At 43.5% G+C, this 12,286-nt stretch overlaps 1 protein-coding gene across 2 annotated transcripts in view; it reads left to right on the top strand.

Moving 5' to 3' along the window:
• The window catches only part of ppp1r16b (protein phosphatase 1, regulatory subunit 16B), a 68,972-nt gene extending 56,917 nt beyond the window's left edge, over nucleotides 1-12,055 (top strand). For both annotated transcript variants that reach the window (XM_063214901.1, XM_063214902.1), the window contains 5 exons: nucleotides 6,397-6,522; nucleotides 7,871-7,946; nucleotides 8,489-8,618; nucleotides 10,091-10,223; nucleotides 11,126-12,055. In XM_063214901.1, the coding sequence (XP_063070971.1) occupies nucleotides 6,397-6,522; nucleotides 7,871-7,946; nucleotides 8,489-8,618; nucleotides 10,091-10,223; nucleotides 11,126-11,656 (996 nt within the window). In that variant the 3' untranslated portion in view covers nucleotides 11,657-12,055. The remainder of the gene's footprint in view (nucleotides 1-6,396; nucleotides 6,523-7,870; nucleotides 7,947-8,488; nucleotides 8,619-10,090; nucleotides 10,224-11,125) is intronic.
• Nucleotides 12,056-12,286: the final 231 nt, after the last annotated feature.

Here is a 12,286-nt window from a genome sequence, read left to right as displayed (position 1 = left end):
GTGGCAGCCGGCATGAAAGGTAGAACCACACAAATGCGTCTTCCAGGTAAAATGTGTTAAAGCAATGGTACATAATGCTTCCAATATTAAAAATAAAATAAAAATTCACTGCTTAAAGAGCGGACAGTTCTCTCTGAGTGGCGGTACTACTTTCGTTCGGTAGGTTGGACAACAATAGATGAAAACTAGATGGTGTAGCTTTAATCTCCAGTTGGTCTTGTGCCGTTAGTCCCGTGCTAGTGGTGTGAAGTGCATGATTTAACACACAACAGCAATCATGCTTGGGGAATGCTTCATGGTAATCCTAAGAAGACTAGGTGTCCTGATCCAGCGCTGAGGTCGAGGAGGGGGCTTTGGGATCAAAGGTCGCCATGGCTTCGTTGACTTGTGTCCAGGTGATGTGGGGACAGAGAGATAAGTGCTGATGCGGCTTTCGTATCTTCAGCAGTGCACCACTTTGTTAAAAAAGTAAAAACTCCCATAGACTAACCATTTTGCATTAAGTTCTTCTGTGCTTTTCTGTGTTCCAAGCAGGAGGACTATCTCCATTGCACAGTTAGGGTTAGGTTATCGTGTCAATATCACAGCAATATGTCCTTGCTTGCATGAGTTCTCATCTCATATTTTGGAAAGTGTAAACGTTTGACCCAGAATCGTGGTGGTTATGGCTGTGGGAACACAAGACTTCTTCTGCACTACTTCTCCACGTGGCACATTGGCACACCGCTCAAGTGCTGCAGAAACAATAGAAAGCAAATGGGCTGTGCTGTGACTATCGGGTGTGATCGCAGAGAGCCTCGAGGGGATGATCCTGCTTGGCTCAAGATTAGCGCTGACCTTTTAGCGTGACCAGTGGTCAGTCCTGACCACAGCTACATGTGCACACAGCGCACACAGCGCTCGGCACGCCACGAATGCGCACAAACACATTCCACACAAACACATGCGGGCGGCAAGCCACCGGTGCGTAAATTAGGACAAGCCGTTTAAAAGGTCCACATTATGGTGAGAAATACCAGATAGCACTGTTGAATTCTTGGAACGATTAAATTGACGTGTCCATTTTCAATTTAACTTTCGCCTCTTGAGTTTATCTGGTGCACTGTGCTCCTCCTGTGCTAGGAAGTGATTTGTAAATGTGAAGTTGGCCAAGTGATGGGATATGAGTGTATTGCCATGCAAGATAAAGCACAGGTTTTTTCAAGGCCAAGAAAATGTTTTTTTTTTTTGTACCTGACAAGTTTCGACCTCTTCTTTGCCTCTGCAGCCTTCATCAGAGGTGTCACTCACGTGATGTTTGTGTAACGTCAGTGATGGTTTATGTGTGTTTTGCCATCCTACCTGATGTGTTGTTGGCATATCAATGTGCCCCGCGCTCTGGGATAGGGGCAACCTCTACCCTTTAACCAATTAGTTTAAGCATGGCCCTCTCTGTGCTGCTAAGCCCCTGCATACTCACCAAGACTGCTAATGACCCGAGTAAATCAGAGGAGTTTAGCTACTCTTAAGGCAAGGCAAGCACCTCCAACCAGTTCCAGGATATGGAATGCAATGGTTGTGCCATCGCCACAGTGTGGACCATGCACCCTGACCACCACTCCACCGAGCCTGACTCTGTTCTGCATGGGTCAGAGGGCCTGACACGTCACATTAAAAAAGAGCAACGGGAGCTTGGTGTCACTGACTTTTCTTTGAGTTTTTCATGGTATTTTTGCTGGTCCTGCACCCATTTTTTATAGACGGATGTGCATGTTTTTCTCTTTTTAACTATCAGAGGGCCCGCCTGCCGGACACCCTGGCCTTCCTGTATTCAGGGATGGATTAGCTGGGTTGGGTTTGGCTTTGTAGTACTGTACCTGCTCTTGCACAGTGAATTACGGGGGACAGGGAACAGGGGGCACAGGGAATTACGTATACAATAAACATTGAAAGTGCAATATGTCTTATTGCACTGTCAAAGTTTATTGTATACGTAATTCCCTGTTTATTTATGGCGCCTCTTGTTTTCTTGTCTTTGTCTTAGCTATATGTATTTGTGTTGTTAAATGTACGAGCAAACCAAAGACATTCCTAGCAACTGTATGTTATACTGTTGATTTGGCTATAATAAACTTGAACTTGGACAGTACAGTATGGTACTTAGCTTGGCTTGCCTCTCTGCTTGCCACTCTGATAGACATGGTCAGCTGGGGTTACATTGTGTCTTTGCCACTCGGCTTGACATGGTCAGCTGGGGTTACATTGTGTCTTTGCCACTCGGCTTGACATGGTCAGCTGGGGTTACATTGTGTCTGCTGCTGCTGATCCGGAGGGATATCTTGTTGAGGAAAGGGGTTGCACGAGTTCTTGGAAGAGAAGATAAATGTTATTATTCCCGAGGGGAATTCAGGTTTCCAGCAGCTTACATGTAACACACGTTGTACAGAGCCAACATGTAATCAACAACACTTTGTACAGAGCCAACCTGTAGTAGCCTAGCTGTGCTAGACCCACATCATCAGCAAATGGGAATTCGCCTCTTCTTGATTCGATTCAGCTACGGTAGGCAAATCATGTCACTCGTTAACACACTGCTTACATGCAGTATATACTGTTCATAAACATAATACAGTAACACCTTATAGTAGGGTTAACATGTTAGCCACTAGCTCATGGCTAATTAATGTTTGTATATAAGTGATTTATAAGACGTGTTAAGGGCCTTCTAGGTCCATCAATAATAAAGGATGTTTTGCCAATGAATAAGACATTTTTGAATACTTGCCTAATAAATAATTGATTTTTCTTAACATGTCCTTGTAAGTAATTCAATTATACAGTTAGGCATGTATTAGCGTCCAACATGTTTGTTTATTTTTCTAGACTTTAATTTTCCAGGATTGTCCCATAGAGACTTGGCATGTCTTATGCTAGGGAGTCCTGGTCAACATGTCAACCAAACAAATAGTTGCAAGCACAGACACACACGTTTACACACGATACATTAAAAAGAAAAAAATATGAACCTCAAAATAAAGTGTTACCCATAATACATAGTACAACATATGTAATACACATTGGCCTAGTTGACATGATGCATTTAATAAGAATTAACCTAATTCCCTTCCAAATGAAACTTTGAAAACATCAGGTGAACACTTCACAATTCGGAATTAAGTGAAATGTTAACTCGACAGAATTAAGTCACATTAACACATTAACCACTGATTCTTGAGAAAGCGGCTAAAACATGTCTCTGCAATAAACTGCCAATTCTGTTGAAAATAAACTACATTTTCATGAACAAAATGAATCCAGGTAAAGACACAGGGGTCTGTTACATAAATGTACAGTCGTTTGAAATATTTAAGTGTAATTTTATTACTTTTCATGGCTATAAACCTGCCCACACCCTGTAAAAACAGCTGTCCCAAGGACAGACATCATCATTTCAATTGACTTAAAATGTAAAAATCACTGATATTATTGATTAATATCACCATGATGTTAAAGTCCATATTGAAGTGGTTCTGCAGATATGCACATAGTGCGTGTAAAGCAATATTTACTACTATTTTCTGATTGCTTAAAGTGTGTCCAGCATATTAGTCACCACCGTCAGATTTTTTTAAAAAGACAATAAAATCAGGTATGCGCAAGGTCATTGTCATTACTTAGGACCCCTTTTCAAACCTTTAGATCTACTGAGTACTTCACCATCACTGAAGCTCCTGTAAGTTTACTAATTTCTCCTCAATTTGATAATTTGTTTGGACACTGGTACTGTCCCAACCATAAACTGTCAACACCGTCGGCGGTTTTAATAGTATTATTGTTACATTAATGTTAATTATATATACTTTTTCAGAAGCGTCATGAAGCCCCTAAGAAACAGAGCGAAAACGAAGTGGCTAATGTGAGCAAAAAATGCACAATATGTAAAAGAGTGTTTTTTTTGTCTCACACCGTCAGATGTCACCACCGTCAGATTTTGTTCCGCTCATCATCTTGTTCCATATTTTACTAAATTGTGCTGGTTAATGAAACATTACCAGACATGTTAGTAATAATTGTGACCCAAACTTATACTCCAGCCTCCACTGAGGTGCATTTGGAGGGTTTTTTGTCACAAAACCTGACGGTGGTGACATCTGATGTACTTCACAAAAAAGCATGTGTTTTACAGGTTTTTGACAAGTTTTAAGAATATGCTTCCAATAAGTATCTACAATTATGTTGAATTGTAAAAGTAATTCACTTAAATACAGTAAACTTATTTTTTTACTTCTAATTCTGTCTGACGCTGGTGACAAAACCAAGAAAGAGCCCATTTTATGAAAAATGTAAAACATGGGGAGCCAATACATTCACTGCACAGCCAAGACGTTAATCTATGTTATTATATGGTTGTGACGTCATCTGTCGAATGCTCCATTCATTTCAACGGGACTCCCCAACGTTCGGACGTCTGTTATTTTTCGATAACGGACGGGTTGGTCTATAACAGACCGCTGTCAATGGCAACAAGACTTTTCACTGCTAAAGCGACTTTTCAACAAGACTCTAATCAGCTGCTGTGATAGACAACACCCGTTGTCCTGGCTACCGCTGTCAATGGCAACAAGACGTTCACTGCTAAAGCCACTGGCTTGTATAGGCCTACAAGTCAGTGGCTAAAGCGAATGTTTCATATCACTCCGCAGGGGGTCCGGTCTTTTGTCACTCTAATCAGCTGCTGTGATAGACAACACCTGTTGTCCTGGCTAGCCTACCTAGCTGTTGCCTAGCGGTGTTCCACAACGGCACTGTTTTGTTTTGCGCAGCAACAATCTTAACATTAAATAGGTCTAAAGAAATGGCCCCGCATGTGTGAATCATTTAAGTATATCCATATAATAAGCGGGTTAACTTTCGGCGAGTCGGTCGCTTTGTGGAATAGCAGCACTTCAGAGAGAACAAGACCCCTCCGCTCCGCGTCGGGGTCTAAAGATTCTCTCTGTCGTGCTGCTATTCCACGGTAGCGACCTTCTCGCCGAACGTTAACCCTTACATAATACACCTCTATATTTTGGATTTGAACAACTTAAAACCTGTTCATGCCACATTTTCAATAATCTAGGCCTACTTCCTAGAGTATCTAACAAATGAAGAAAAAACACATGCACAAACATACTGTGCACACACAGAAATAAAGTGTTTATGCTAGATGTCATTGACTTGAGAGGGCTATTTATTTTGCTAAATGTAGGTAATAATTAGGTCACTTTCACCACCTTCAGATTACTGTCACCACCGTCAGTTCTTAAGTCACCACCGTAAGAAGGAGTTTTGGACATTTTAAATGAATGTCCTTACAAGATTTTCCTTTGTAGTTGTTGAATTATCAAAGTAATAGCAAATTTAAGCCTACACGAATATTTGTGAAATTACAAAAAAATTGTTTGATCTATTTAGCCATTAAGTAAGCATTGTCTGACAGCACATATTTTTAAATTAGAACACATGAAGCAGTATTAAAATAGAATGAAAGTGAATTTTCAACATTTAAAGGCGTATGTGTGAACCAAAAAACACACACAATCACTTAAAAACTCCAGATACATATGCAACCAAATCAATACACTTTTTATTGCTTTTAATTGTGTCTGACGGTGTTGACAAAAAACAAGGTATGATCGGAGAAAAACCTGATTTCTGAAAAAAATGGAAAATGGGGAGATTGGCCTTGTGCATTTCTGAAAAGCCAAGACCTTTGTCTACGAGGATATACCATATTATTTTGTAATTCACTTCGTTTTTTTCTTTCAAGATTACAACCTGTTTTAGCCACTTTCTCAGGAATCAGTGTAACATTGAGTCACACAATGGGGGTAGCTGCCCCCATACCTTCACTGGATTTGAAAGAGAAGATATCACCTGTTCTCATCTGCGTCTCCTTCTCTTCCTCCATATCACCTGTTCTCACCTGTGTCTCCTCCTCTTCCTCCCCATCACCTGTTCTCACCTGCGTCTCCTCCTCTTCCTCCTCTTCCTCCACATCACCTGTTCTCACCTGCGTCTCCTCCTCTTCCTCCTCTTCCTCCACATCACCTGTTCTCATCTGCGTCTCCTTCTCTTCCTCCATATCACCTGTTCTCACCTGTGTCTCCTCCTCTTCCTCCCCATCACCTGTTCTCACCTGTGTCTCCTCCTCTTCCTCCACATCACCTGTTCTCACCTGCGTCTCCTCCTCTTCCTCCTCTTCCTCCACATCACCTGTTCTCACCTGCGTCTCCTCCTCTTCCTCCACATCACCTGTTCTCACCTGTGTCTCCTCCTCTTCCTCCACATCACCTGTTCTCACCTGCGTCTCCTCCTCTTCCTCCTCTTCCTCCACATCACCTGTTCTCACCTGTGTCTCCTCCTCTTCCTCCACAGCTCCACATCGCGGCGGCCAATGGCTACGCCCAGGCGGCAGAGCTGCTACTGGAGGGCGGGGCCAGGACGGACCCGCGGGACTCGGACGGCTGGCAACCGCTCCACGCGGCCGCCTGCTGGGGACAGGTAAGACTGGCTCAGGTGTGCTCAGTGTCTATAAAGTATAAAAGACTTTTGTTGCAAAATGACGCAAGCGCCACTGTTTGACTTTTGTATTTTATTAGTGAAAATGACTGTTCAGACATCGCATCATCTATGTGTCAACTCTTCATTCATATATTTTGAGATCATACCTTTTAAACCAGGGGTGGGGAACCATTTTCATTTGGAGGGCCACTTCAAATTTATCCGAGGACCGTAAAGGTCCTTCGAGGACCGTACTATGAACACGAACCAGGATTTCCCCCTACACTTTAGGCCTATATTGAAGGCAGACACCTTTAAAACAGACCCCACCTTCTCTAGGTCCCCTGAATATAACTTAATTGTATTGCAAATGCATTTTCTAAGATTCCTTCACAAAATATGTCATATTTTATGTGAAGCTGCATAACATTAAAATTATATCGGGGGCCAAATAAAACAGCCTCAAGGGCCGCAAATGGCCCTCGAGACATAGGTTCCCCAACCCTGTTTTAAACCGAAATTAAAAGACAATTTCCCAAACATTTTCCTAAAATGGATATAAGTAATTTTGCAACAAATCTCACATGTACTGGTGGTAATGGTAACGGGTAATGTATAGCCTACCTGCAGAAGACCAGTAAGGTGGAATTCAAAGCCTTAGTTGCCTGATGTGTGTGTCTGTAAGAATGCTTGATTAGGACCAATAAGACTTATTCAGCTGTGCTCAATGTGTGTGTAAGTCTAAGAATGCGTGATGAGGACAGGTACAGGTGTGCTCATTGTGCATTAAGTATGAATGCTGGGTAATGACAATGGTAATGTTAATAGGAAATATGCCACATGTAGAAAACTGTTGGTGACCGATAACACAGGCTCAGATGAATACGTGCTGGAGTCGGGTACGGGCAACAGCTTAGTGTGTGGGAAGTAAGATGTGTGTGACAAAAGACTACATGCTGGCAACAGGCAACATTAGCAAGCATCCTCTGGATGAATAAATGTACAAAAAAACGGAACATTCTCTCTCTCTCTCTCTCTCTCTCTCACTCACTCACTCACTCACTCACTCACTCACTCACTCACTCACTCACTCACTCACTCACTCACTCACTCACTCACTCACTCACTCACTCACTCACACATACACCAATATTGACCTGCATTGCGCACTATTTTTTCATCAAGCTGAGTAGTTATTGTGTTAAGATGATTATAGGGAAATGTACAGAGGCAGCATTGATCAGGAGTGAGTCATGTTGCAATGTTGGCCATATGCAATACTGTATATATAGCCCGCCTCAGCAATACGTTCTGCTCTCCCTCTCTCTCTCTCTCTCTCCCGTAACAGATGCAGGTTGCAGAGCTGCTGGTCTCGCATGGAGCCAGTCTCAACGCCAGGACTTATCTGGATGAGACGCCCATAGGTAAGGCATGTGTGGCCAGACAGGAAAACATCTGCACACTAAAAAATCCTTTGAATTTTTTTTGCATATATGCTGACTGTCATAGGCTACGTTTACATGAGACATTCAATTCAGAATGAACTCAGATTAATTCTGCTTTAAAAACGTCATGTAAACTCTTCACAATTTAGAATGAAACAAAATATCAAAGTAAACTCGACTGAACTATTTTCTTTCTGAATTTTTAATTCGGAATTAAAAATGTCATTGAAACGTAGCCATAGACTGTTTCAGAGAAATAGGTTACGAGAGGCAAGTTGACCCTTCGATGTAATGCCACTGGCTGTAGCGTATGGGTAGGCTTTTAGCAATGAGTGTGAGGTGCTATGGGTTGTGCCAGTAGTTCCTCAGACTTGACATGATTGTTAGCGTCCTCTGTTGTGGTGGCCTAGTCTTCTGCTTTTCCATACACTTTGCATGTGAACATTTACACTATGGGTGACAGAAATATGTGGATGTTTTCATTGCTGTTTTTTTGCCTTTCTGTCTTTGTCTTCTGTCAGACCTGTGTGAGGATGAAGAGTTCAGGGCTGTTCTGCTCGACCTAAAGCACAAGCACGACATCATCATGAAGTCCCAGTTGAAGCACAAAACCTCCCTGTGCCGGCGGACGTCCAGCGCAGGCAGCCGCGGGTATGTACTGCCACCTGCTGGTGATGCTCTGTAATGTCCAACAGTGGTAAATATCATATCCCCCTGGTGGCAGAGGTATGCTACTACAGTGCCTCCAAGCCCATTTCATACAGTGGTTTTGCGAGCAAAGGGGGTATGTGGGGAAAATGTAATGATAACAAATGTATAAAATATAGTAATATTGGGATAGAGGAAGTGATGTAGAGCAGGGGGTACTCATGGTAGGACAAAAAAAGCCCTGGGGAGGTCTCCAAGACAAACAAAAGGTTGGAAACATTGACTTATATCACTGCCAGTCTACCAAAAGTGTTTGTGACCCCTTACTGAACTTGATGACTTGATATTAAAGCTATTGATCAGTCTGTTATGATTCCCAATTGCATGATTCCATGGTCAAATATCTTTGCAAGTGAAGTCCACCCGCAAAGGGTTAAGTGTTATTGATAAATCAATATTTGACAGTAATTACTATAAGCGGTACCCACAACGGAATGTAAGGTTTGGGGGCAAGTAGGCAAAGGTCATGACCCCTATCGTGTTTGTAGTAATGTAGTTATATAATCCAGTGGTTCCCAACCTTTTTCTTCAGGGACCCATATTTTTACCATTGTAAGCTTTGGTGACCCAGCTCCCACATGAGAGGGATACGTGATACGTGATACGCTCTGTTTCCTGCGAAAACTCATTTTAGTTATCATTTTATTCCTCAATTCGTCTTTGTTCAAAAACAGAATAAATGTTTAATGTAGCACTTAAATTTTGTTGCTTCTATGCATTTGTCATTTATTAAAAATGAGCTATATATGGTATTAAAATGAAGCCCCTTAAAATCAAGAGAGCTTCGCGACCCCCCGTGGATCTTTGGTGACCCATAGGTTGGGTCTCGACCCATAGGTTGGGAACCACTGATTTAATCTATACTAGCCCTGTTGGAAGAGCGTCCACTTAGGCTCATTTCATTATCCATGACCTCCATTACAATCAACAAAAAAGAGAAAAGGGAATGCTTCACTGGGTCCTGTATCCAGTTAGTAAAAAAGGGTGCTCATCAAAAAGAACTTAGACCTCCAAACTTCCATGAAAAGATAAAAAAAACACTATTTGAGGCACTCTTTACTAAAATTAAAAAGCCTTTATTAAATACTGGCTACATGCCTGCGCGTTTCGACCCATTTTCTTCATCAGGGCATGCCAAAAAATTGCAGGTGAAAGGTATATATATATATATATACGTATATAAGGTATATTTAATCATTTAAATAAGGTATATTTAATAAAGGCTTTTTAACTTTAGTAAGGAGTGCCTCAAATAGTGTTTTTTACCTCCATTACAATGTCTACGTAACAGCATAGCACACTCTTTAGCAGTCATTGCAAGGCTTCATGTGTTAACCAAGCTACTGTAGTCTGGCTCTATTGTATAGTCTCGTATAATCTCATTTTATGTTTTCCTGTTCGTGTGTGCTTTGCAGGAAAGTGGTTCGGAGGGCCAGTCTGTCCGACCGGCACAACCTGTGCCGTAAAGAATATGAGACGGAGGCCATTGTGTGGAGAGGAGGAAGGGAGGAGAGAGAGAAGGAGTCTGATCAGGAAAACGGCCATTCAGTAAGTAAAGACCGCAAACAAACCTTATTGTGTTGAAGAGGGAAGTTGGAGCACGGTGCCGCTTGGAAGTTTTAAGCATTTATTAGTCTCAACATGTTGTACAGATGGAAATGTCTGTTGGGTGTTTCCAATTCATAAAGGCTTAAAATTTGTGATGCACCTGCAAGCTGAGGGATGATGTGTAGAGAACCAACTCGATTTTGAAAATTTCTACATTTGACATGATTAAGGTTCAAGGCTGTATGTTCAATCAATATCCAGACATAGATAGAGAGAACAGAGAGAACAAACTGGGTTGAGAAAGTCCTGCCAGATGTACATGGGTTCTATATTTTTGTTTTCTCCTGGCTGCGCGACACTAGCTGAGCAGTGTCACTAGTGTCACTAGCACAACTCAACCTCTGATTGTTGGCCTCCGGTGTCTTGCCCCTCCTCACAACATTGTGTTTATAAACACTGTGAACCCATGTATTCCTTTTGCTGTTGTGTGAATGAATGCACAGGTGATTTCACTAACTGGCTCACTGAATGCATTCATAGGTTTCCAGTTTACAAATATTTGTGCTGTGAGGAGGGGCAAGATGGTAAGCAGAAAACCACATGAGCATTTTTTTTTTGAGTGACAGCAGTTTTCAACAATCAGAGATTGAGGAGTTCTCAGTCAGGGGTGTGCCGCCAGGGATTGTTTACATACGGGAAACCCATGTGTTGGCTAAAGCAAACATATGGTAGGGTTTTCACTTAGGGGAAACCCATGTGTTGGCTAAAGCAAACATATGGTAGGGTTTTCACTTAGGGTCAATATGTGTTGTGTATGGTTAGGTTTTTACTTCTGAATAGGATTTTTGACTCACCTGCATTCCGTGAGACTTTATGAACTCCCATCTCTCCTCCTCCACTAGGCCAAGGGGCGACCCCCGCGGATCATCAAAGATGGCGGCCGGCAGAACGGCTGCATCTCCACCTCCAGCTCCACGGCCACGCCAGCCCACCCTCCGTCCAACGGCGAGCCTCCCACCACCCCGCCACAGCCCCGTCCCACGCCCGTCCCCGCAGCCCATAACACCACCACCACCAGCAGCAGCAGCAGCCCGTCCCCCAGCGAGGAGCCCTGGGCCCCGGGTGGTGGTGGCCCAGGGGGGCGTAGCGACCGCCCCCAGACGCTCTCGGAGCTCAAGAAGCAGCGCGCGGCCGCCAAGCTCCTCAACCACCCGCTGCTCAACGGTCACCTGGGCAACGGCTCGGCCAACTCGGTGGACAAGTCCCCGTCGTCGCAGGCCAGCAGCCCCGAGGACTCGCGCATGCCCCTGGTCTCGTCCAATGGCAGCGCGGTATACTTCACGCCGGCCAGCGGAGACCCGCCCCTGCTGAAGTTCAAGCAGCCAATGGAGGAGGAGAACGCCAAGGGACGCAGCTGCTGTTGCATATCGTAAAGGAGGAGACGGGGTGTGTGTCGGCGCATATACGTTATGTGTGTTGGAGAAAGAGAGGTGCGTTGGTGTGTCTGTGTGTGTAGGGGGGCACACTACAAGGGGAGCGGAGCGGAGTAGAACAGGGCAGCAAAGGCACTGTACTGGAGGCAGACAGGCAGGCTGGCTCGAAGGCGGACAGTCAGTACCACGTCCCAGTAGGAAGAGGAAAGCCCAATTCGGAGATGAAAACGACGGTGCAACATGAGTGCTTTATTTTTTCCCCTTGTCCTTTAGCACCACCTAGCTGTGGATTCACAGTGTTGCAGGTCTCCCTCAGCAGAAGCAGCAGGCCAAAGCCCTGCCATTTCTGAAGAAGAAGAAGATTAGAAAGGAAAGAGAGGAGGAAATTATAAGAGAGAAGAAGAGAGGAAGTTTATTCCCAGTAACATGCTTTGATGCTCAGTTCGTTGTACTGGTGGTCACAGCTGGTTTGGAAGCTCCCTCCGCCTGCTTCCCCTGCACTGAGTTACGTCATGTGAAGGAAACTTTTGCACACCCTCCAAAAGGGAAGATCCTCTGATTTGTTATCAGTCCCCGTGCATATCTTGTTTTTTTTTCCTTTTCTTCTTGCCAATTTTCTTTCGAAACCAT

Source organism: Engraulis encrasicolus, chromosome 14, assembly GCF_034702125.1.
Source record: "Engraulis encrasicolus isolate BLACKSEA-1 chromosome 14, IST_EnEncr_1.0, whole genome shotgun sequence".
NCBI lineage: Eukaryota > Metazoa > Chordata > Actinopteri > Clupeiformes > Engraulidae > Engraulis > Engraulis encrasicolus.
Note: the sequence above shows the minus strand (reverse complement) of the source record. Positions and strands in the feature narration are given on the sequence as shown.